General features: G+C 45.3%; 1 protein-coding gene across 2 annotated transcripts in view; it reads right to left on the bottom strand.

The window, feature by feature from the left end:
- The window catches only part of mob2a (MOB kinase activator 2a), a 52,845-nt gene extending 30,306 nt beyond the window's left edge, over window positions 1-22,539 (bottom strand). The window contains exon 1 of one of the 2 annotated variants that reach the window (XM_084018092.1): window positions 22,070-22,539. In XM_084018092.1, coding sequence (XP_083874218.1) covers window positions 22,070-22,086 — 17 coding nt within the window. In that variant the 5' untranslated portion in view covers window positions 22,087-22,539. Of the gene's footprint in view, window positions 1-1,713; window positions 1,855-22,069 lie in introns of those variants that run through there. The other variant, XM_084018091.1, reaches the window with a different exon arrangement.
- Between the last annotated feature and the right edge of the window lie 3,979 nt (window positions 22,540-26,518).

The following is a 26,518-nucleotide window of genomic DNA, read 5'->3' as shown; positions in this document are numbered from 1 at the left end:
GGGACGCTTCTGCTCTTAATCTGTCACTTGCTTATCAAAGAACTCCTGAAGAGTGAGATGGATTCAACACAGAGCTAGCGGATATAAGACAACACCGCAGGGCAACGCTGCTCCTTCCTCCCTCCACAACGTCCCCCCGCTCCTGTTCTTTGTGAGATAAATGACGACAAAGACCGACCGCAGCAAAGCACTTTTACATCCCCATGACGTCATCCTTCCTCCAACACCGCCTCCTCCTCCTCCTTCTCCCTGGAGTCCTGTCACCAGGAGCTAACAGACTAACAGGCCTCCTCTTTCACCATTTAATTACCTCATCCCTCTCACCTGCACACGCGCACACACATGCAACACACGTGATCCACACAATGATCGCAGGGGGGGGTAGCAACACACACTTTTCTTGCACACACACTTCCTAAGTGAAAACAGAGAGGGGAGAAAAGCAGGAGGGGAACACGGCGATAACATCGTTCTCACATTTTCGGCTGCGTGATGAAGTGGGTGTTTGGCACTCATTAGTTCCCTTTGTTTCACTACCAAAAAGTCAGGATGTGGGTTTTGTGTGTGTGTCCAGTACAGCGGAAGGCCATATGCCCTGTAACAAGGCAAAGGGGAAAAGGAGTGCCAGGGGAAAAGAGCGAGAAGTGAAACCGCCATCATTTTTTAACCGTCACTTTCAACAATATGAGCGAGTTTTCCGACTGGCTCGCCTTGAGTACAAGTACTTCCTCAAAACTTGCGGGTCTTATCGGAAAAATCCACAGAAACAATAAAAAAGACATCTGCTGCATTCAAGAAAGCTGCGTGATTCGGTTTGGCGGATGGCAACCAGACAAAGAAAGAATGTTTTCTTATAAACATGTGACTTGGAGAGATAGCACAATGAGAAGAGAGAGAGAGACCGAACCACTGGGCAAGGGGGAAAGACCAGACTCGTGACCGGGTTTAGAAACACCAGGATATGAATAGAGGCCGTTGCAATCATGTCAAGGGAAAGTGGGTTGAGGGGGGGGGGGGGCAGATCACACATAGTGCACATCATTCACACTGCTACACACATACACATACAAAGTTGCTAGGTGATGGGACAGCAAGAGGGGGGCATTTCTGTGGAGGGGAAGGAGAAAGACAAAGGGGAGCAGAGATCATTTCGCTCTTTTCCATAATGGAAGTGAGGAAACAAAAGGGAGAGACTTTACACTTTAAAACGAGACCGACAGGTTTCTCCTGATCCTGTTTAAGAGACTGAAGCCCATGTGGGTGCCACACTGAAATCGGGGGACCCTTGAAAAGGTATTAAAGTGATATTGGCATTGTCTGATAAGCTGTAATCAAGTGTTTCGAGTCATCAAAACTGAAAAAAATTATATATATGCAAGTTTCATAGTGATTTCATCAGATACAGATCACAATAAAGAGCCCTCAATGGTGCAATTACAGATTGTGTGTATGCATAGTGTTGCAATGAAAAAGTATGTCCGCTTTAGCACGATTTAAGAGCCATCAAAGAAAGTGCAACAAAGAGACTATAAAGTCACTGTAAGCCTGCATGGAAATATCACAGAGAAAGTGAAGCGATTTACGAGCCGAGCATATGACCAAACGTGCTGCCTGGCTCCCTCCCTCTTCTTCCCCCTCCTCTTCCTCTCCTTCCATATGGATACAACACATTGCCAAGTTACCGCTCGCGAACATTTACAGCAGCCCTCTTACCTATTTAGCGTATAGGACCCGTTCCTTTTAAACCTCATCCTGGACGACAGGAAGCGGATGAAGAAATCCAGAATTGACGGTTGTTTCAGCTTTTTTGTCGCACCCCGAAAGACACAAACCCCGCCGCGTCTCTCTCTCTCCCTCCCTCGCTTCTATGGACGGCTGCAGAACAAACAAAACGCGGAACAATACGGAGTTGCTCTTTGCAGTCCTCTCTCACTCCTCCGGCACCTTTCTCCCTTTCTATCGTTTCTTCCCAGACCTCCTCCTCCTCTTCCTCCTCCTCCTCCAGTCCCCCCTCGGTGTAGTTTCCGCGGGGCAGGGTTAACGTCTCTTCAGACTGCAGGCGTGTCCATTAAAACAATAACCGCTCGTATCGGTGGCGTGCGTGCGGTCCGCAGCGAGAATGAGTGGTTTTTAACACGGAGTCTGGTTGAGGCTGGGTCGGCTTTGTGTACTGTTGCCTCGCTGGCGCAAATCACCGCGTTTCTACTCGCAAAAAAGATGCAACTTGAACCTTTTCGTTCAATGTGACCACATCTAGATCCACTCCTCTGGTTCAGTTCGGCGACATAAAAACAAAGTAAAAGCAACGTACAAAAAAAAAAAAAAAAAAAAAGTACAACGCGGCGAGTCCTTCATGAATAAAACGGGTATCGATACGAGCCAACTTCCTCCTCCTCCTCCTCCTCCTCCTCCTCATTCAGGGTCCTGGGGAGGCTCATGTTACAGCAGCGTTTCCTATGTATGGATATATAATATATATACACACACACACACGCACTAACACACACGCACTATGCACACATGTATATTCCTCCATATGCTGAACACAAACCAGACTCCACCACCCCAGCACAGCTCTTGTCAACACCGAGGAGTGAGACAGATTTAAGGCTAATAATAGGACTGAGGATCCATTAATGCCGTTTAAATCCAAGTGGCCTTTTTAAGTGTAAGTGTTTCTGTTGGACACACGAGACAAGTCACTTTTACAGTTTGTGATACAGGAAGCTGGTACACATGCCTCTAAACTCCACGAGAAGAATCAAAGCTTTTTAAATCGATAAATTATTAACACAGAGTAGATTATGTGATTTAATACAAATAAAAACATATGTTGTTGCTAATTACAAATGCACCGATGAACTCTTGACCTCACACCAGGTGCTGCAGTGAGGACAATGACCAGATGACCGTGAGTAATATCCCGTGCTTTGCAGCATTTTTTTATTTTTTTTGCCTCCTCTCTGACAAACACGGTGAGAATGGACAATAAAAAGGAGCTGCAGGAATGTTAAAATGTGGAGGAAATGACAGGCAGCATAGCTCAAAGTGACTTTGATCAGACAGAGGTGACACTGGAATGGCTCTACGATGATAGAGTGTATATACATACCCTCAGGGAAGCAAGCCTGCTGCCTGATCTTTAACGCCTCTGGGAGTGTGTGTACAGTGGAAACAGCTCAGGTGAGTCGAAGCTCTTGTTTTGTCAAGTTTGGATTTGTGTGGTAGTTGATAAAAAAAAAAAAAATACAGAGAATTTGCAGAAGAGAAACAATCGAAAATAAAACAATTAAATAAAAAAAAGTTTTTCTTACAATTGAGGAAGCATTGGGTCCCAAACTGGATTAAAATCCAAGATGTTTATGGGCCTGATACTTCAAGACACCCAAAAAACAATAATTTCTTCAGAACATTCAGGAAGCTATCTGCAGGTGATGTGACGACAAAACAAGAAGAATAAAAGGAGCTATTTTCAGCTGAAAGCCTCAAAACTATAAATCCTCTCCATCATTACAACAGCAGAGATTAATTAAAGGAACAAGTAATTTAGAAGCAAATGTTCCAGTTGAAAGAATCCCGAGCACCATCCCTACTAAATAAATCGCTTATAACAAAAATTAAATGTCTCATTAACTTTTGTGCATATAGGTCTGGAGGGATTACAGTGCAAAAATGATGAATCCAGGCAAGCGGTGATTTTAAGAGCATTCGGGGTCGTAGAGCATTACGTCATGGGAGTGCAGTGCAGTGTGTGTGTGTGTGTGTGTGTGTGTATGAGTCCTCCACTCCCGCAAAAGCACTCAGGGCCGGTTGCAAATGCTCCAAGCTCATTTATTACAATAAGAGCAGCCTGGCACCACAACTGCTGATCAATCGCATCGCATCGCTGCTGCTCAGTCAGTCACTGCAGAGTTACACAACAGCCACTGGAGGAAGGAGAGGAGGAGGAAGACGGGAGGCAGGAGGAGGAAGAGGACTATGGGAGGAAAATGGGTAACAGAAGATGAGAAGACTCTGGAGGGGATGGGACAGGGAAGGCTTGGAGTCATAACAAGGGAGGATGGTGGAAGGAAAAGAGGGTGAATACTGCAGACTACAGAGGCACAATTAGCCTAAGCTTTATTGACGCAGTTAAAAACAACCCCCCCCCCCCCTCATTCCATTCCCCCTTCCTGCACTTATTCATCGCCTGCACCTCAACTTCCCTTGATTTTATTGCTGCTTTTGCAGCCCCTTCATTAAGCTAATTTGAGCTTTCTTGCTTCTTTCGCAATCCCTATTCAAGCCTCTTTTCTATGCATCCCCCCCCCTTCTGCCCATCCAGCTCAACCCCTCCCCACAATCGTCTTCCTGGTGCACGTTGGGCAAGAACAATGTTAACTGTAAGTGTGTGCCCATGCATACGAACGGCCTTAAAGGCTGCCATCGACGCACGGAGCCGCCTCCTTTCTTCGTCAAAAAGGAGGAAGCTGTGGATTGTTGGTATCAAGCGGAAAGTGAGACGCTCATAAAACTTGTCTCTTTTCTCTGCCTCATTCCAAGTGACCGAGAAGCTTCCAGAACACCGTCATCGCTGGCCGTGGTGCAGCTGTGGAATAGCCCCGGCCCCTCGACTCCTACACAGGCTTTCCAGGAATACATTGCAGAGTCAAACGCTGGACCGCACACACAGAGACACACACACACACACAGAGACACACACACACACACACACACACACACAGAGACACACACACACCTGAGGCTCCAGCAACTTGAGTGCATGTGTGAGAGGAGAGCTTTAGAGAGACCATGTCACTGCATGTGCCAAGTTCCCCAGCACAGAGGCAATACTGAAAGAGAACACACACACACACACACACACCTTCCTTCCTGCTGTAAAGCCAAAAAAGATGAGCCCTATGAAGCCACCAACATGTGTATATTACGCAATTTAATGTACACATGGTCTTGCTGCCAAGTACCAAGAACGTACCGTTTCTCTCACCCACACACCCTAAATATGTTTCAGCACACAGACAAACGGTTCAGAGGTATATGGGAGCTGGGGCCATGCCAGGGGGCGCAGTATGAAAGGGCCTATATATAAGGCCAGGCTGGGTGACGCCAGGAGTCGCTCAGTCTGTCTGAGTGTCCGTCTTTCACATACAGGCTGGCACACAGTGAGGGGACACTAGTAACTTGCCTTTTATAGGTACCTCAGCGGGCCCCTCTGTCTGGCCATCTATCACTAGAAATATGCTCTGCTACTGGATGCTCTGCATATCAAAACCTGTGAGAGTTCTGTGTGAAATACCAGTCAAAATGACAGTGATGTTGATGTATTTCACAAAGGTCTCCTGGATGCTCCCAAAGGCAAATGTTATGTCTGGGCGTGTCGGGGCTCTGCACACAATCAGTATTATCTTTCTCTATCTAGACAGCTTTGGTTTCAGTTAAAATTCCAGGAAATGAGGTGCAACCGTACCCATACACCGACCATTGCTTCGGCATTTTGAGAATGTAAAGCACATTACCAGCTTTGAAAAACCCCCCCAAAAAAATCAAATTTGTGAAAGAAAAACATTTCGTTTTCACATTTCACTACTTTTAGGTCAGCAAACTAAAATATTGTATCTGTATTTCCTCACTAAAATGTAATTCCTGATAGTGTAGAGAAGACTGAAACCACTATTGACAGACGCTTAGTGTAGAACTGCTGAGACAGGCGGTGAGACTACGTCGCCACCTGCTGTTATCCAGAAATAACGCAGCGCTCATGCGGAGAGAACAGACCAGCATCTCCACTTTCTCATTCTCTCTGCAGCTGATGTGCTAAGTGAGTCAGATCTCAGGAGAGGCGATGAGAGAAAGGCAGCAGGCAGAGGTGTAGGCAGTCACTGATGTCCTGTTGACCGGTATGCGGTCTGGTATTGCTGGCATGTGAATAAAGGCTTTGCACCAGCGATGGGAGGGAGGGAGGTGAGGATAGAAGATTAAAACAAGAATTGAAAAAGACAAGGGGAGGAAGGAGAAGGAAAGCGGTGCTGATGCCTCGGTGACATCTGGTATTGCTGGTATGTGAAATACATTGAGGGGGATCTAATGAATGGAGAGAGACATGGAGAAACAAGGCAACTGTAGTGGCAACAAAACCATGAGGGTGAGTCGTTGAGCAGCTATATAGCATCCCATGTGGAGAAATACATTTAAACGCTTTTGGGCTTTTTCCTCCTCAATGTCAGTGGAGAGAAATAAATCCTGAACAGAGGATTTAAATTGATAACATAAACCATCAGTGTGTCTTTAGCATTGAATTACTGCTGCTTGAAACCACTGATGAATCATGATTTGACAATCCAAATTAGCCCCTAAACTTCACTTGAAAATATGAAAAAAAAAATAAAAATACTCAAGGAAAAATAGAAAATAACAGACTGTGCCCGAGCACAGAGAAGAACAGAACTATTGATCTCCGTGTCTGCCTCTGGCTGGTGGTGGACTGGTATTGCTGGTTTAATACTGCAGCCGCTTGATGCAGTCACGTGCTACTGGACTGGAAAGAGCAGACAGAGCCCAGTGCACACTGGGAAGGCCTGTAAGCCATGATTATGCAACGAGATCTGATTTCATGCTCATTGGATCTCTCTCGCATGTCTCCTCTTTCTCTTCTTCCAAACACCTTCCATCCACTTTTATCTACATTTGTCTCTATGCCACCACCAACTGTCTGCTACATCTTTTTTTTTTTTATCACACACACACACACACACAGACACACACACACACGCACACGCACACGCACGCACACACACCTCTCTTGGAAAACAGTGAACTCATGACCTACTAAAATCAATTTGATTGATCAAATAAAGTTACTTAACTGCTGAAAGTATCCCTGCCCACTGGACAGTCATGTGAATTGGACATGTGCTGCCCTCTTGTGGTAGAAAATAAGAAAAGAAAAAAAGACACTACATCAAGGTCATATTTATTTTATTCCCCTTATAAGGATCCCCATGAGCTTCATCCAAAAAGAGGCGATCTTTAATGGGATCCAATCAAAAATAATGAACGCAGACTATTGCTATTTCCCCAAATAATATTATTTAACCCTTATAATGTAGTGGAGCTAATGAAATGCTTAAATATGGACCCCAACTATAATCTAAAGTAAAGTCTACTTGTGAAAACACCACAGAAAGCGCGCACTGAGCATGCAGCACGTCCCAGTAGCTCTGAGCGGATGCTACTGGTCCATGGCCAGGTAGCCAATGTCCACACTGAAACAGGTTCCTTGCCTCCATGCATACACGCATGCGCACACACACACGCACACACTGCTGAAGTGTGTACTCCACAGCTGCCAGCAGTTATTCCAGCTGGTATGTGCAGTGGTGTGTGTTCAAAAGTGTGTGTCTTTGAAGAGACCAGTGACCTCTAACCACCTTTGACCACAGCTACTCACCTTCCAGCTGTTAGGAAATGCACTTCAGAAGGATAACCAGCTTAAGTAAAGGTCTCACCGTTATATGAGGCAAGTAATATGGCATGTGCTGTTGCTAGGGGCGAAACAGAGAAGAAGCACAATGATGTGCATTATTAAAAGTTCTGGGATGGATAGGATCAGGAAACTGCTGCAATTAAGTATAAAGTAAGTAAAACGTCACCTTAAATCAGTATCACGGTTATCAGCTTTGGTGATAGCTGCAAACTACAACAGCACATGGCATGACATCACGTCAAATCCCCCAGAGGCCACTTCACGACACTGTTGAGTTAACATATAAAATACGGCACGAAGGCTGGTAACCAGTATTCAGGCAGGCAGTGCAGCTGCACCGAGTGGTTATCACTGACGACAGACGGGACACGCCGTCTAAGCGAGATGGAGACCGAGAGTCAGAAAAAGATGTGCGGTTAGAGAGGGAGCTGTTATTGCCGCTGTCTGATAAGCCGCGCAGAGTGACAGACGCCCAACGGGAGCCCGCACGAGGAAGGCGGCACTTCCTGTGTTTGTGCATCTCGCTGTTTGCTTTTATTTCTCTACAGCGAGCGACGGAGACTTCCTCCAAGCTCACGCTCCAGACTCCCTGGTCTGGCGGAGAGGCAGAACAATGAGGAGGAAAGGAGAGCACATTACAGTAAAGGGTGGGGCAGAGAGGGAGATAAAAGGGAAAAAAACACACGTACACACACGAGGCCATATGCAAACAGAGGCACAGATACGGGTGTACGGGAGGACACACACCCAGGCCAAATAAGCAATATATCACTGCAATAACATCAAGTATAACATGAAAAAAGAGAAGCAAAGAAACCAAAAAAAAAAAGACATCGACCTTATAGCCTCCAAAACGTTCCCTTCATTCAGGCAGCGTCGGACTGCACCAAATCTCACTTTAAAAACACGTATAACAATCAAGCGCAATGCAGCAAGTCTCAATATTTCTTAACATGAAAGAGCCACCACTAACTCAGAGGTTACATGCAATCTCCAGTGACTATGAGAAATGTCCCATCTGTGTGCACTGTATCTCCACCACCACCCCCTCGGCCCTGAGCAACACACAAATTCAACAGAGCATACCAAAACCCCTGACCTACTGTTCCTCTACGAGAGGAAACGGATGTGGAGAATGTCTCTCGGTTGTTCTCATTGTCTCTCACACGCAACACACATCATCAACGAGGTTGAAGGTAGAATAGCTTACAAAGCGGATATCCAGCACACCGGTTTGTAAGCGTTTAGCCTCATCGAGAGCCATACATAGACCTTTACTCTCTCTATCTGTCCCTCTTGGCTTCACAAGTAGAGTAGTAGTCACCGTCACTCTGTATTGTGTCAGTGTTTGATGATTAAAGTGGCATTTCAACCATCTTGGCTAGGGGTTTGAGATTACAAACTTATAAGACAGACAGCCTGCATTACTACCTGGGGTGTGGTTTTTGGAATAAAAGAAGGGGGCAATGTACATGAAAGGAAAGATGCAATTAAGTTGCACTGTGGGAAATATAGGATCCAGCTTTTTGGAGCTTGATGCCCATTGGGGACTAAAATACGTCAATTCTGACCACACACGAAAATAAAAGAAATCACCACAAAAAATGATTATTTCTGAAGGACAAACATGTGCACATAAAAGGAACAGAGCAGCAATACCACCAGCTGAAAAAATGAAGGATAGGCCTATTTCTTTTTAAGTGTCGATATGAAATTGCTGGAGTACTCCTTTAAGAGCTGTTTTTTCAGTGAAAGCTTGCATTTTCATTGTAAAATGGCAAAAGGGGGGAGGGGGGAAGACAAACTATTATTGCCCTTTCCACATTATTACCTGGTGTCCCTGTATGTTGTCTATCGTTACTATACTTCCCAAGAGTGGCAAATCCTCACATTAGAGAAGCTATGGTGACCAAACTAGGTTATCCTTTATCAAAATAGTTGCAGATTAATCAAATAATTGTTGCTCTTTTGTGATTCCTTGATGTGGCTCAAATATGTGGACTAATACCACCTGACAGCATTCAATGCCTCCCCAACAGACACATTGTAACCACAGAAGGAAATCAACTGCACAACTGTTTTGACATGTGGTCTATTTCTTATGTAAATGTGACCGAGTCAAGGTCGGGGCTGCAGTGACGCAAAGAACAAGCAACACTGTCAGCGACAATGACGAGCACTGACCTATTGCATAATAATTAGACGACACAGAGTTTGCTTGTGGGGAGCGTGAAGAGGAGGACAGTGTAGCAGAGCAGAGGCGGGGCGAGGTAGAAAATGAAGAGAAACGGTATGCAAAAGACAAGGAGGTCAGGAGTCAGTGATCTTCTCCCTCCATTGCTCTTCATCTAGGCTAATCTCTTCCATCTCACCTCCCCGAGCCGGCCAGCTCACTTAGCCTCATTTAACCAGCTAACGGCCGGTAATAAATCAGCAGCACACTCCTCTCACCTCTAATCTGTAGTAGCCTGCTCTGCTCCGCACACCCACACACCCCTGATATATGACTCAGTCCACTCAGGCTTCCAGAGCGAGGCGGCTACTGTAGGTAGAAACCCTCCTGTTGGGACTACGGGTCAGACGGCAAGTAGGAAACAAGGCCAGGTATAGATCATGGGAGATAAGAGGATGAAACTGGAAAGGAAGAGAAGGGCAGAGCAGAGCAGACTCCCCATTTTTGCTGTTTCCTGGTTAGAGTTTAACATCAACATCTCTGTCTAATATACATTTCTCATCCTATATCACATATTTCCAATTTATAAAAATAAAAGCATTACTGCTGAGTATCATATGAAGAATTTTAATGTTTGTGCAGATTCAGTTATATAATATTTAATATACCTAAGCCTTCCATTAACATGCAAACCGGAAGACTTTGGCATTTAAAGAAGTCAAATCTCACAGAATCTTACAGTTGTTACTTAGCTGCAGTTATAACTATAATATACATGTCAGTGAAGCTCTTGTGTTGACAGATGGAGTTGGATGCGATGGTGAGAAGAAGTCCTTCCTCCCTTTCCCTTTGCTTCCTGGATTAAACTGCTGGCCCTGCTCCCACGCCTGTACTCTTCATAATACCCGGTGTTTACAGCCAGTCTTAATCGCAGCTAGCTTTTAACCTAGCTCCTAATGCTACCAGGCTGTTGGCTCAATGTTAGCATTTGTCATGAGCCGCCCAGCTCAGAGACCAGCGGTGATTACAAAAAGGCTTTTTTTAGAAAAGGTCACGTTTACCATGTCTACAGCTGCGAGCGCACAACAGAGAAGAAAAAGGCCAGTGTTGTGACATCCATGTGAGCAGTGACTGACTATAATGAGGAACAGTGTGTATGAAAACGGACGGAGCACGATCCCCGATCAGTCAGACGCATCCGTGTTTACACACAAACTTCCTCAAGGGGGTATCAGAGGACGTATAGGGGTCAAACCCTCTGTTGTGTGTATTGTATCTTCGTATGGTGTCCAGCCTCGGAGCTGTTCAGCCTCACTCCTCGGAAGCCCCGTCAGCAGCTCCCATAAGGTGACCCTAACCCACCAGCGGGAATCAGATGACCCCGAACATCAGCTCCCTCTCTGCACTCCCTTTGCCTTCATTCAAAGTCAAACCCTCACAAACATCTTCCTCCACAATTCGTATGAGATGTACCTCATGGAGCAGGCTTGTGACACACTCACACTCTTTAGCAGGCTTCAGTGGGCCGAGCACAAGGTCGTGTTTTAGATCTGCAGATAGAGATGCTGATGTTGCATCCTAAAGGCAAAGAAAGTAGCTGCAGCAGTTCAATGTGTACTGTTGGTTGGACGAAACAAGCGGTTCCTAACATCTCCATGGGCTGCATACAAATATAACGGGAATTTTTTATAGTTTTACATAAATCCAATAACCTAAAGATTGATTTTGGTTATTGATCTTCAGCACTGATTTCTTTGACTGTTGGTGTGAGAGTGAACATTAGTCCGGCCCACCTCTTTAGTAACATTTTGATTTTAATCAATCAAATAGAGGTTTCAATTTGTTGCTTGAAGACACTGAATGTTACCTTTGAACACTTTTGCAAATTCATCTATCGTGTAATCTGTAACTGCGGCTGCTGTTATTTTCCCTGCTGGTAAGTGGCGCGGGATTGAACCCTCGGCGTTGAGCGATGTTGGCTGGGTGTGGATTTGAGTGTTTTGGCATCAATTACTATGTGTGTCCTTCCTTTGAGATCATCCCACATCAGAGCTACGCCCCTGATGTACAGGCCATATGGGCAGATCCCAGCCATACGGCGGACACACATGAAACATATGGCTGCTGGTGGCGGCCTCGCTGCTATTACGCCTCTTCGGTCGCCGCCTCTCTAATCTCAGTGCCGCCGTTTAATTTCTCGCCTCAACTGCATCCACATGTGATAGATGAGTGCTGACACAAATATGCATGTGCAAACACACGCAGGAAATCCTTTTTATGTTTAATGGGTTGCTCAACTTCAGGCTCTTCCCTTCCGTGCCTTCTCTTCAGTGATCTCATGTTTAAACCTGTCCAACAAACCTAAAAAAAATAACACGCCTCACCACGCCCTGCTCATGTATTACAGTGATCAGTAACACCTGATCGCTTTTAGTGCACTCTGTCTGAGAGAGTGTCCTTGGAAGAAGATACTGCACAGTGAAGAGCGTGACTACTGTAATGTTTTACTGGTAATGTTGTTGACCTGGGAATTTAACTTTCCCCTACTCATTCATTTGTTGTTTGTTGTTCAGCTACTTAAATCCCTCAAGGAAACACCTCCGTGCCACTTAAATCACTCAGTATGAGCCACAAAGTGAGGCAAACGGAGAGAATAAGAGACACACTGTGTCCAGTTAACATCTAACTGAGTTTAAAGAAATTAGTTCAACTGCTCACGAGCTCTATTTCAGTTCTTCTTAAGAAAACTCTTCACAGATAAAGGCATACGGGTGCATTTTCACAACATTTTCACTTCCTGTCCAAAGCTGCTAAACAGGAAGTTCCCAATTGAGAAAAGATCAAGAGCAGCACCCTCACTCCAAGCACAGTAGGACATCCTTATATTCACATCCATCATGTTCAGTATGAGGGTTTGCATCATATTTACACTCGGCTATTTTTTGCCTCTCTTCTTCCTGTCTTTTATTCTCCCCCCTGTTCTGGGCATGGGCTCCGTTGCCACTCCTGTAATCCCGTTTAGAGAGAGCATCCGTGGCCCAGGGGCTGATCCACATACGTGCACACAAACACGAGCACACACCTACACATGCACAACCGCCAGGGGCAAGGGGGTGGGTTGTTGATTAAAGGGGGATAAAGAAAATACCGTGGTGCTGAGGAAAGAAGAAAGTTTGAGAGGGAATAAAGGAGGAGGAATACAGCCTCAAGTGCTGAGTGTGTGTGTGTGTGTGTGTGTGTATACTCTGCTTGCCTTGCCTGATGCAACGCAGAGATCTCTAATCCAATTACAGTCCGGGCCGGCCTAGCGGCATAGCCTCAGCCACCAAGGACAAACCAAGCTAGCGGCCCACTGGCTCTGCACAGATTTAGCAGCTCACCGCTCAGCCGAAGCCTTGCCCCGAGGGTGCTGACCACATTCTGGTGAAAAATAAATAAAACCAGAATTAAAGGCTTCCTCCTCCAAGACAAATTACGTCCCTTATCTAACTGGTTGAACGAGGACCTACTGTTCTGCTGGGCAAACACTCAAAAATATTGCTTTCAAAGTTTGCGGAATCAAACCAATGAATGGAAGGGCTCCAATTCATTTCATTTCTCTCTCTCATTCTGTTAGCTTTACCTTCCTTTCCAGCCTGCACACGGCTCCAAACTCCATTTCCCTCTCTGTCACTGGCGGACCGGGCCCCCGCTGTTAAATCTCCCTCTATGTCCTCTATTGCAGACCTCTGCTGTTTCTAATCCAGCTCTCTGACCCATGTCGCCTCTTCACATTTATCTCCATATCTCACCTTCCGCCTCTGCATTTCCCCCCTTCCCTCCGCCTTATACCCTCACGTTCTATATTCCTGCTGCTCTCCTCCTTATCAGCTGCCCCGTCTTCCTCTGTCTCGCTCTTATTTCCTCTGGTGTTTTTCAATTCAAAACATTGCTTCCACTCAGGAGACAGAAATAATTAAGCTTAAGCTAAGCTTGATATTAAGCTTTGGGGAAAAACAAGCAGAGTTGCTAATTCCCAAAAATTGTAGGGCCGATCAATAGGTTAGATACCATATTTGTGCCTCTGTGGGATGAGGCTTAAATAAGATGAGGATTATACATGTGCCTACTGATAGCGTGTCACTTTATGTTGCATTACCATCCCATACAAAACATTGAGAAGCTGCCCTCTTACTGAAACTAATACAACTAAAAGCGAACTGAATCTGAAAGACTGCATCCTGAAAATAAATGCAGCCAACTGCAACGTGTGTCCCTCGTGGGTGGATGGTAACAACAACCCTAAATCCTGCTGCAGGGGCTTCAACTTATTTTAGCTGATCTTAAGACAGCTCGAGCTGGCAGCAGCCCATGACTATGATACTCTCTGACAGAACAGAAGCTGCTCCCAGGCCTGTGGCAGCCAGTCTCCTGGAGAAACCAGTGAAGTCCAGCTTTGACCAATAGCAGGATAGGAGGAGAGTGCGAGAGCGGGAGTAGCTGATTAGTCATGACTGTCCCTGCCCTCTGCCAGTCTTTTCTTGTCCCCTGCCTGTCCATGTGATGGCAGTGCCAGTTGTTTGCGCTGGGCAGGGCTGCCAAGAGCGTTACGAAAGAGTAAACACAGTCACAGCATGGCGCCGCCCTCCTGCCAAGTCAAAATCAGGCAACACACAAACACACACACTGATGATGACCCAGGCCATGCCAGGAGCAACACAACAGCGTGGCCTAAATGAGCAGAACATCTTCAAAGTGGACATGATAACAAAGTGCATCTGCAGATCTCCAAATATAAAAGGCGCATTATGTAAAAAAAAAAAAAAAAGAAGGTCTATTGTGCACCTAAGATGCTGCCACACTATATGCATCAGAACCTGCCGGTTAAATGTCAGCAAACTGTGCAGTTGATATTGTGAAACGCAGGCCGTTCATGCTTTTGAACAGGTCAGGACCTATTTGAGTGGGCTGAGAAGCTTCACAAGCACAGCCAGCAGTCGGGAATTGAGTTGGGTTGCATTTACAGCCTCCATCGCAGTATTAAGTTGCACCAAACTCACACAGTGTGCACCGTCCTCCAGCTTTTGAAACCTCGTCTTCCCTCGAACATACCGGCGACAAGGGGCAAGAAGCACCGCAGATTTTCCATCTCAAGTGCTCGGGAAAAGTGCTTAATACAGCTGTGCGTGCATTCGGATTCTCCAATTATCCACTTATGCATATTCAGTGAAGGGCAAACTGCCGAGTCATTCTGGTATCACATTAATTTCTGGGCCTCTCTGTGTCCCTGCCTCAGGGAAAGGGAAGGGAAGACAAGGAACTAGAGAGACGTCTCAAGAGACGAACCAGAGAGTACAGTAGTATTTACTCAGGAGTGTGTGTGTGAGTGTGTGTGTGTGTGTGTGTGTGTGTGTGTGTGTGTGTGTGTGTGTGAGAGAAAGAGAGTGTATGTGTGTGAGAGAGTGTGTGTTCTTGTACCAAGGCTATTTGCCTACTCAAAAAGGCATTCAATAGAGCCTTTATATCTTCCACAATGATGCACACTGATGTCCTAAAAACACTCCATGATACAGTATTGTGTCTTCAAGCCTGGAGAGGGCTCACTAAAATGTATTCAGGCCTTCTCTGCAGACACCAGCTAGCTGAAAACTGCAAATGGGAGCAATATCTTATATATCATATATCAGTTAAAAGAAGACAAATGCTAGTTGTTCTGCACTTCTTGCCGGTGGGCCGGAGCTGCTAGTTGTGGTTGTTACTAGATCAACTACTTGCTCTAGGTGTCACCTTCCTGTGTCATCGACACCTCTGAACTATGACAGCTGAGCTTTTACGGTGTGGTGTTGCTGCCAGGGAAGAGCAGGGATCCATCGCACCAAAATACAGACGCAAACTTGATGAGAAGCAAACACCTCCAAAAGTCAAAGGGCGGGGGGGGGGCTGATGTCAGAGACGGGAGCTAAGGACTTGTTTGTTTACACTCTGCCCCTCCATTCTGCTCTCCACCGTTTTCCTTCCCAAAACCACACGATGCAGCTTGTTCAGTATTTCTCTGCATATAAGCCATCTTCCTACATGCTCAGCGCCGCATACAGACAAATCCCCTGCTAGCTTTTTGTTCGACACTGTCTTGCTCTCTGCGGCTGCGGCAGACCAGCTCAGGCAGCAGTCAAGCACGCAACCGTCTCTGCACATCAGTGTCCCGAGCGAGAGCGAGCGAGAGCAAGAGCGACAGAGAGAGAGAGAGAGAGAGAGAGAGAGAGAGAGAGAGAGAGAGAAGAGAGTCAAAGGGAGAAGGACAGCCAGCCAATCCCTCAGCACGGTAGCACATCATGGTGGTCCAAAATAGTCCCAAGCACGCTGCCCAACTCCATTAAAGCAGGGAGTTTATCAGCTTCAACTGGAAACTGAGGCACGCAAACCAATTAAATATTCATTCATTCATACAATTGATTGCAATTCGACAGAAATCCCCTGCAATAAATACTGAATGTTTCATATTTGTTGTTGAACCAACTGTAGGGCAATATTTGATGTGCAACATTGGTGTTTCTCATATTTTCGAACTTCAACACCTATCTGACGGCTTTACATTTTTCTGAGGCACCGTGAAGCTTCACACAAAAAGCTACAGTTGTAGTTATGGTAGCATTATAAAACTGGATTGCATTTAACAGTAACTGAAGACAGAAAAGCTCAGGACTCCACAGAAAGTTGGTGACAGTTTGATCAACAGCTCAACTCCAGTACTAACACGTGAAACTTAAAACTGTTCATGAATAAGTGATGCACCGAACACCATCAGTCAAAGGAAGACACTTTTACAAAACAACTGGGGTGAAACATGGGTGTAATTTCGCTCAGGAGTCGGTGCTGTGGAGAGCCGATATGTGTTAGAGATACTGGGCTGACCGCACGGAAAATTTGTAATCAAAAAAAATATTGTCACTAAAATGTTTGGGTGGCTTGCACGGTCTTAAAAAGACTTGGCCCTGTGTGTGTAGTCATAAAGCAACTCGTGTGCCAGGCGCAATAAATTGATACTTAATAGAGCAGGATTCTCACTGTGGGCTTTGACACAGGGAGAGCCAACAGAAGCTGTCATCACTGTAACAGTAACAAGCTGGTTAAGAGCTCTTTCCCAGGTTCAAACTGAGACCTTCTGGAAAAAACTGACTACCACACTTCCCCCAGGGTCAGCCCTTATAACAGTATAATGTACCAGAGAAACACTCACACGGACGGCTGTAAAGCTAGACGTAAAGACAGCAAGGTCGGTCCCCATCCCAGTTTAGACCATGCAAACAACGGTGACAGCAGCGGTTAGTTTCTATTCTCCAGCAGGTGCTTTGCAGACTGTTTTGAGATGATGTCTGCTCATCTGTCACAATGCATTATCAGCAGTGGAAACAGCCACCTGGGCTGAGAGAGTGTGCAGCAGTGTGTGCAGAGTCAGATGTTTGGTGAAGAGATGTGGGGGGTTGCTTGAGGACAGTGTGCAAAATCCACACTGGGAACATCTACATTACACGCAGAGCAAGTCAGGAGCATGAAAGGGAGATTACTCAATTACTGGAACTACAACCACCGCCACCCAAAATGCTATCACGGTATCTCATGCTCGAGTTCAGGGCCGCAATGAAGAGATCGGTTGATATGCAAACTTTCTGAGATTTCTGAGACCAATATATTAAAAAAAATGTACAAAGGCTTTTAAAAAATCTGTTTGAAAGACTGTTTCTGTAGACCATTTCACTGGAATACTGTTGCTAAGATTCTGCTTGTGTAGAGCCACTACACTTCCTGTCAGATACGGAGTAGCAAAGTGTTTTTCTCCACTCCAAATTCACATTTTAAAGGTTATTACAACCTCAACACGGAAACACAAGGAGTTGTTGCAGAACGTCAATCATACTACAGGTGAATGTTACAGCCATCGGTTATTTTAAACATCTTTGTACCTGACATTTAGCTTTATTTTTTCACGTGTTGAGTGCCACTAAATACTACAATAATATACACTTAATTGACTGTTGTTACGATGAAGAACACTTCAAAACAACATTCTGCAGTTAATATTTACTGTTAGACAGCCACAGTGAACTAGACAGACATCGTCCACTGTAGACGAGTTCAGCCTATAAGTGGTTCTTGTAAATTCCCCTTCTCTATCTGCCATCAGGCCAATCACCTGACGTCGCCTTAACTCGCTTTAACTCTCAGTATCGACTGCAGCAGCGCCTGCTTCAAAGGCATTTTAACATTTTCCAGAACAGACCTCAAAGACAAAATGCCGTCTGCTTGAAGTTGCACTTTGGTGACGTTTGAACTGCGAGACATATTTTTTTATCTATATCTATACAAGCAAATGCTTTTTTCGAGAGCTTATTTTGGAGGATTAACACTTTTTCGCTACTAAAAATACCAAACGCATCGTTTTCCAATGTTGTCTTAAAATATCTCTATAAAATAAGCAACATTTTGATTTGAATCAGGAAATTATTTATATATCTGAGCAAAATATAAATAAACAAAACGGAGAATCTGACAAGAACTCAAAATCCGGCCTTAGTCAGAATCGGTTCTTGTTTTTGCAAAAATAAACGATTGTCTTCTCAAATATGAGAACCTGACAAAAACGATAAACATCATGCCTCAAATTTCACACAAAATGAGAGGAAACAACAAGCCAGCCCTTCATCACATGCATCTTTCATACCATCACTTGCATTACTCCGATGATGCAGGATAATGATGCCCCATTAAGTCGCAGGTGATGCAGTGCGAGCTACAGTAAGTGTAGCCTACGTTAACTCTGACTCTCACTCGGATCAGGCCGACTTAAGTGGCGCTCCACTTTTGTAGCTGCCGTTTCCATTCTCTCACTCTCCTTTCAGCTTTACCAATCCATCACTCAAAAGCGAGGGGATTAAACATCTGTCAGAGCCTGCCCGTTGCATCCGGCAGGAAAAGACACATTTAGGCGTCACGCGTCTCTCCAGTGATTTAATGTCCTGTCTAACTCTGAATGCGGACGAATGAGGACAATCGGCTCTGAAATAATGCGCTCCGTCCAAAATAAATACACAGATACGCTGAATGTGGATCGCAGACACAAGCCCAAGGCAAGCACATGGGCGATACACACCATCACTAAGAGGTGTATTGTGAAGCATCCTGAAGAAACCACAGGAAAAAAAACATAAGCGCTCATATCGTTGTCTCTATACCTCTTTTTCCTCAATCTATCCACCACTAGCAGGCCATCATCTGTTCCAAACCTCCATTTGATTCCCTGTGGAGCTTCATCCTTCCCATCACCTACTCCCTCCCCCCCATCTGCTAATTTCCTCCATTTTCTCCCTAACCAACCATTCTATCAAAAAGAGCCCATATCCCTTTCCTCCATCGGTCAAAAACCCTGCTCCCATTCCTCCATGTCTTTAGATCACCCCGCCTTTCCCTCCTCCGTCGCTCCCCTTTCATTCATCATGCTTTTCCCCGTGTTTCTCTCCCTTCATCTGCACATTTCTCCCCAAATCAGCTGCTTTGACCACCATCTCTCTCTCTCTCTCTCTCTCTCTTCCATCAACCTTGAGCTCGTTCTCTCTCCTTTCCTCACTTCCTCCCTCCATAGGTCCTGGCTGTGGCTTCCTTTCACCCTGGGTCTGAATTCAGAATGATTACACGCTTGGTTAACTCATTCATGGACCCCACTCCGTCAGTGACGCACGAAGGACGCATGCCCGCTTGCTTCCAAAGCATTCAGCTCACATACACACCTTACCCGCATATATATATATATATATATATATATACACACACACACATACACATACGCGCGCACACACACAAGACAACGTGCGGTTCTAAAATTATTGTAAACACAATTCTGAGCGATGCAGAAATGCCATCAGACATGGTCAGTGAGCAAAAGGCATTACATAAATAGACAGCTGATAGTAATAACACATTGAAGATACCATACTCAACCCGTCATGATTAAACAATTCTGGTTTATATATAAGCATGGCTCATTTTTCCATGAGAGTATATACAAAATGACACATCGACTTATTTTAAGGATGCCACTACATGCAAAAAAAAGGTATTTTACGTCTTAGATTGAGTCAGTGTGAAATAAAACCACCTACATTTAGTAACATTCATGATATTCCTGACTGTTAGCTTCTCTCTATTTTTTTGTTTTTACTGTTATGTGGTTCTTCTTCGCTTTTATCACCTCCTCTAACACCAAAACGTAACTGGGTGTTGCTTTGAATATTAAACAGATCACTAAGCAAACCAGTTCTTGGTCTGACATCACCAAGCGTTTGAGGGTCAAAAAAATGACGAGGTGGTTAAAACCTATAAATCACATTTGCAACAGAGAGAACTGCCGCAAGTTGAGACAAGTCTTTGCAAGAACCAGTTACCAAGAAAACCAGTGTCAGGAGGAGGACGGAAAATCATAAAAAGAAAGCTTTCAGAGTGAACCCATCAACCAAAACTCCACAATCCATAGAAATACAAAAAACGTTTTAGATCCAAATTCACCGTCTAACAAGACTTGATTTAATCTGTGGCCCAAAACAAAAGTTTTGTAAAAAATGGTGCATTTGTGTAGACAAATATGAGCGAGGCTGAGATAGATATATGAACCAAACATTGAAGGAAAATAATTTTTGCTCATACGCCTCACAGTTGAGGAGTTATTACTGAAAATTAAAACGGTTTCATCTTCTATTAATTATGTTTCTATTATCCTCCTAGCTAACTAACAGAGAGACAAACCAGTTGGACCAGAGGTAATAGTAAACACCGGTGCTCTGGTTGGGGATGTAGAGGGACTGCATCGTTATCTCCCAGTCAAAATGGTACAACGTGAAGAAACCACCCCTGATAACATGCCTCCACCCTCCCGTGGCCCCGACCTGCTCACAAAGTGCTGCAGCCAGGCAGCCAACCTGATAACCAGACAGCAAAAAGGGAAATCTCACCTTACCGTCCAAACACTTTTTTTTCTAAAGACCTGATATACTCCTTTTTGGAAAAAAATATCTGATCCCACTGTGTTTCAGAAATAAGCCTCACAAGGTGAAATTAAATCTCACCCATGCCTATGAAAATGTGTTAAACAGACCTTTACTCACAGGCACTCTGACCAGACTAATCTGGCACATTTAAATTTGCATAGCAAATACAAATGTAAATGCAGGAGAACACATCAGAGTTCTTTGATAGTGGACTGGGCTGGTCACTTAACGTGGATGTCGCACGTGACTTCGGACTACAACGATCATGGGCTTGATGTTTGGCTGTAGCTGGTGTCAGATTAAGATGGGTGTATCTCATCTAGTAATACTGGCCACCAGCTCTCACCCCAAAACCTTCAGGGGTCACCTGCACCATTACGGGCAATCAATAAATAAATACACCTTAACTTACAGTAGCCTACTGTGCACCTCGCCATAAAGACTGCGTTTCAGGGAGATTACTCACTGCAGTCAAGCAACATGTTTATTTATCTTTCACCAAGGTACCCATTGGCAGGAGAAGCTCAGTCAGTGGCCACTTGGCTCGAGAACCTGCAGGTCTCTGGTTCAAGTCCCTGCAGAGACCCAAGTATGGAGTGTTGACTGGTAGCTGAGGAGGTGCCAGTTTTCCTCCTGGACACTGTCGGGTGTATTTGAGTAGAGTAACCCCAAGACTGTATAGTAACTGCCCACTGCTCCCAATACCATGATGCTTTAAATCAGTTCCTACAGGACAACACGAGTTGATTAACATCTTATAAGTGTGGCAGTTATGACACCCATCAATTAAACCAACAAGAAACCCCGCTTGTGTGCCAAAAGCAACACGTTGTGTAACGTTAAGCGTGACTGATAACGGCCGGTCCCGTGAAAGCGGCCAGCGCACCTTGCACAGGAAATAAAAACTAAAACCGCCGCGTTAGCAGGAAGACTGGCAAGGCTGCTAACGTTAGCGCTATTTTGCCGTGTTAAATCATTCCTATTAATAGGCTGCCCTGCACAGCACACTGCCCCCTCTACAGATATTTATTTATATATATTCTCACTGCCTAAATGTGGGCGCTGCCGCCGTTGGCTCGATGGCTGCGGGCCACAGAGATGCCCCCCCCCCGGCCGGCCCTGGGTAACGGCAGGCTGGTCGCGGGATGAGAGCCGTTGGCAGCCTCGCTAACCAAGCTAGCATCGCAGCGCTAAGCTAAGCTAGGCAACATGCTACCCGCTTGCGGCTACATCACTGTGTTTGAGTGGGAAATCCAACGGCGTTCAACGCGACAATGCACCTGTCGGTTGTCGTCAGTTACTCTGCGGCGAACTCGCAGTCGGCATCGCGAAGACTGCGCAGTTGACCCGACAGAGGAGAAGTAAAGCTGGCTAGGCACGTTAGCCGTCTGTACTCACCCCATTAACCAATCCATGGCGCTGTTTGTAGCTAGCTTAGCTAACGTTAGCTGGCAGGGGATGAATCCACCAGGAGCTGGAGGCGACCCCCCTAGTTTATCCAGCCACCACCCTCGCTGCCCTGGCTGCCTGGTTCTCCCCCGACCCCCGAGTCCCGTCGCACTCCCCGGGGCCCGTGTGTCTCTCGCAGCCGCTGGATCCCCCGGTCAGTTTAAACGCAAGCGCCGCTTTAAACTTTGAGCAATTGTCCTTGTTTTGATCCTCAGCTGGCTCGGATCATGAAGTGGCAGCAGCACAGTCCGATCGGTCTGTTAGCTGGGAGCGGGAGCGCAGCATTGAGTGACTTTGAGCAGGAAGCGGAGGGAGATGCAGGACAGCGGGTCCGCCCGGAGTCGCGGTGTCCGGTGTGCGGTGGCGCCGAGGGGCTCGTCTAGTTGGGGGATGCCGCTGGTCAACTCGGCGAACCTCTGTCATGAAAGCCTTGTATGGCTACCGTGCTGGCTGACAGCCTGAGCCTCCACTGAAGCCGCCGCTTTCTGAGCGGAGTCTAAATCGGAGTCCGGAAGTAAACACAGAGACCCGACCCACTCGGTCTCCGCTGTGCGTAAAACGCGTGTCACGCAGGGCTGTGTGAACATGGATGTAACGGGATGCGCAGTGGACAGGTTAGATACACGTAATAATTGTGTAGACATCTAGGCCTACAGCTTAACACACTTTAGTATTTAGTGGGTACATGATCACTGAGTTTATTAGTGAAAACACAATAATAGCCATTTTATTCTAGGGGGCTGGTGCGCCTTTGGTCAGAGACGCCAAAGGGCCCCCAAAACATCACCAGAGGTTGAGGTGATGAATCAAATTAAAATAAATTTGCAGGAAAATTCAAATCAAAGATGACATCCTTCCTCACAAAACACAAAATCCAGCCTGCAATGAGGCTTTATTTTCAGTGTAACCACTGCTTTATGGAAAACCTGCTTTTATTCATTACCATGTCATCATAGCTGGTGTTCGGAGGTGCACAATGGTGTTAAAGCAGCTATATATACTAAAAGTGCACACTCTTCCAGTATAATTATTTATGGACAAAGAAAGGCAACAAATGTGAATCGGTTTGGGGAATGTGCATCACAAAAGCAGCCGTTTTATCTTAAAGTCAGTTCACCACAAACGCCATACATGACACACCAATAGTCTTGGGGCCAGCTCAGAAACACTGGTAGGTCTCGGGGTCCTATAATGAAGCTGCCACCTACAGTCTGCTGTGTGCCACCTCGATGGCAACCTGAGAAGACACCGTGCTCCCGTAGGTCGTAGGTCAGCAGTTTTTCAAGCGCTTATTGCACCGGGGCCCACCAGTTATAATCTGTTCACGTCGCTGCCTTTAGTGACCCCTCGTGCAGTTTTCATCATCGTAATATATTGAATAGAAGAACTCTCCAAACAAAACCCCTGGAGAAATGTCATTTGGAGGCCATATATCTCAACAGGGAAGGCATTCGTGTGCACTGAGCCCTCACTGCTGTCTTGTGCTGGCGGGGCAGTTACAGAAAAGACCAATGTATCACTCGCTCAATTATTATATATCAGCTTTACTGCTCTGGTTGTGCATCGTAGTGTAGATCTACATTTTAATAATCTAAACAACCAACTGCCTCACTTTATGCTGCTTCATCAACCACACATACTGAGAAACAGTCCTGCTGGAACAGCTGATGACTTGATTAAACTGATCGAGTCATTTCCCTACTACGACTATGATTTATTCATCTTTAAAGTTGTTCACCAAGCAGAATTGCCGAACAGTGCTGGCATTAGTTCATCAAAGTTGAGGGTTTTCTCCGATTTATAGGATTATAAATGTTTAAGTTTGTACTTGAACAGAACAAGAAGACACATTAAGCACTGAGTAACTGTGTGTGGGTGTTTTTTTTAAATATCTTCTGACAATTAAGTTACGAAGCGATGAGTCGGAAACATAATTGACAGATGGATTGCTCATGAAAGTAATCGTTAGTTGCAGAGCTTGACTGCTCTTTCTTTTCTTTCTTTTTTTACAAGATACTGAATCTGTTATTTAGAAATACAAAATATGATTTAGTCCTATATAATTCTATTTTGGTCCAGGAATATATAGGTAATTCATCATGTACCCCTGCCTTAACCTTAACCCTTAAACATGTATTCCATATCGCTTTTAATAGCTCTTTCCCTTCTTCCAGTCCATATTCTCTCTCACCCATTCCATAAATTACATCGATGCGGTTTGCAGAGATGGGATCAATTTGTACTTTGCACTGCAAAAATGATTGGTCTCCTCTCTTCCCGTCTGCCTCTCTGTCTGAGAGACCATTAGAGCGAGACGTATGGTTGCCATCCTCTCTTCCTTCTTCTTTTTCGGTCTCACCCTCTCCTCCCTGGTTCCTCCTCCTCCCCTTCATCCTCCATTCCTCCATTCAGCATCCTCGGGCTTCTATAAATAACAGTAGCACGCAGGTGACTGAGAGGGCATTCAGAATAGGAGCCCTGTTAACAGGAGGCAGAGTCACACGATTGGCTAGCCGACCCTCCAAGCGCCCTGGTCGCCTCCAATCAGCACAGCGAGGGGCGGAGTTACGGCGATGATCGACAGGAGGCTGCCGGAGCGCTCAAACGCGATGTAATGCTGCTAAAAGCCACACGGGGGCGGTGTGGGATGTTTGTTGACACCAGGCCGCCAGAAAAAGCAGTTAAAAGGGTTGGTTCATCCAAAATACTACATATTTTTGTTTTGTTTCTACAGGCCATCATAAATTGATTTATCTAAATGGTAGAATGGAATTATTATTATTATTTATCAATGTTAAATATTGGGTGAGGGTTGGGGTTTGTTAATTCCTTTTTTTTGGCGGTATCTCCAGAACGGTAAGTCGTACAGACACGCCATGTTCAGAAGGGTCGAATTAGGTCAGACGCCACCCACTCCCGAGTCTCTACCACCCTCCGTTCTTGAGATATAAGCAAAAAACGGTCGTCCAATCAGAATGAATGGCCCCACAAAAATGTGAAAATTGGGGTTCAGGTTGGGGTTGGGGTTAAATATTTTCCAAGCTCACAATGAATGATTTTCTTCAGAACTTCATTCTACACAATGACCTATGAAAGTCCTTATGGGAACTATTCACTAAGTATGAAATATTCTGGGATTCTTAGGTTGGAAGCCGAAATCTCAGAGACTATCTTGAAACATAATAATCTTTGTTTATCGTATCTGTGCATTACTAAGAATCCTCCAAGAGGCAAAAGAGCTTCACCTTAAGAAAGTCCAGTTGGCTACGATAAAGCTTTTAAAGTTGGCCATGACCCCGTATAACTGAGAAACTTTACAGACACATATCACAGTGGGAAAACGCAGGTGTAAAAAATAAAATGAACGATGTCTGAATTCCATTGAGCTGCTTCAGATTCACACTGTTTTACTGGGGCGAGAATAGAGCCTAAGAGGCTAATGCTATCCTCTGTGACTCTCTTTGACACCCACAGTTTATGAGCCACTTACATTCCCAAGTTCATGACGGCACTGCGGCATGACTACGCTGACCTATGCTCTGTCTGCAATGACCTGATCGGTCCAGAGAACTATGTTTACCTCTCACAAGGATACGAGCCGCAGTCTGTTTTCAGAGGGCCGGCTGGTGCCAGGGAAGTGCTCTGTGGGAAAACGAGCCGGGCTCTGGTCAGGTGCTCGTCTGAGTTAGCCAAGGTCACTTCCTGAAATCCATCCAGCCGTCGATACAGAGCCATCCAGGGGTCGATATGTTCCCATTCCCCATCATCGCAGTCGGCGCGCCGCACGAGAGAGATCTACATCAGTTGGTCCCGGATCCTAATCTGAGAGGCAGAGTCAATAAAAACAACTTTTCAAGGCAATGCGATTTAAAAGCCTCCCATTACATACTCGCATTGTCAAACTTATTATTATATTCCAATTTAGCTGAGACTCGTCGTTGATTAAGCTTGTCTGTGTTTGCATGGATTGAATATTATAAACTGTACAACATACATACATTAAATGTCACAGTAGGAATGCGTTGTATTACTTTAAAAAGCACAGCAACAACTACTACAATAACCTTTGTAGTATATAATCATTCTAAGTGTTCCAAGGAGCCCAAGGAGGAACACCCAAGATAATAAGTAGCAATTACCATTGTTATTAATTACACCTGTGCGTTTCCTGTTATGACATACCAAAATGACAGAGACAAAAGCTCCTTGTCACAGGAAATGTGAGAAATTGATTTGTTGTGAGTCTTTCAATTACACTATCAAAGTAATTTGCAGGGAGGTCAGTGCATAAGCATCCGCCTAAGGCTTTTCTTTTGACGTGCCACTGTAGAAAGGCCCAGGTGTTATTAATGACATTCAGAGCAGATGCATTCAGGTGTCCACCTGAGCCGTCGTTTT

The sequence above is a fragment of the Eutrigla gurnardus genome (assembly GCF_963514095.1).
Source record: "Eutrigla gurnardus genome assembly, chromosome: 9".
In the NCBI taxonomy this organism is placed as follows: domain Eukaryota; kingdom Metazoa; phylum Chordata; class Actinopteri; order Perciformes; family Triglidae; genus Eutrigla; species Eutrigla gurnardus.
The sequence above is the reverse complement of the archived record's forward strand: the minus strand, read 5'-3'. Positions and strand labels throughout refer to the sequence as shown.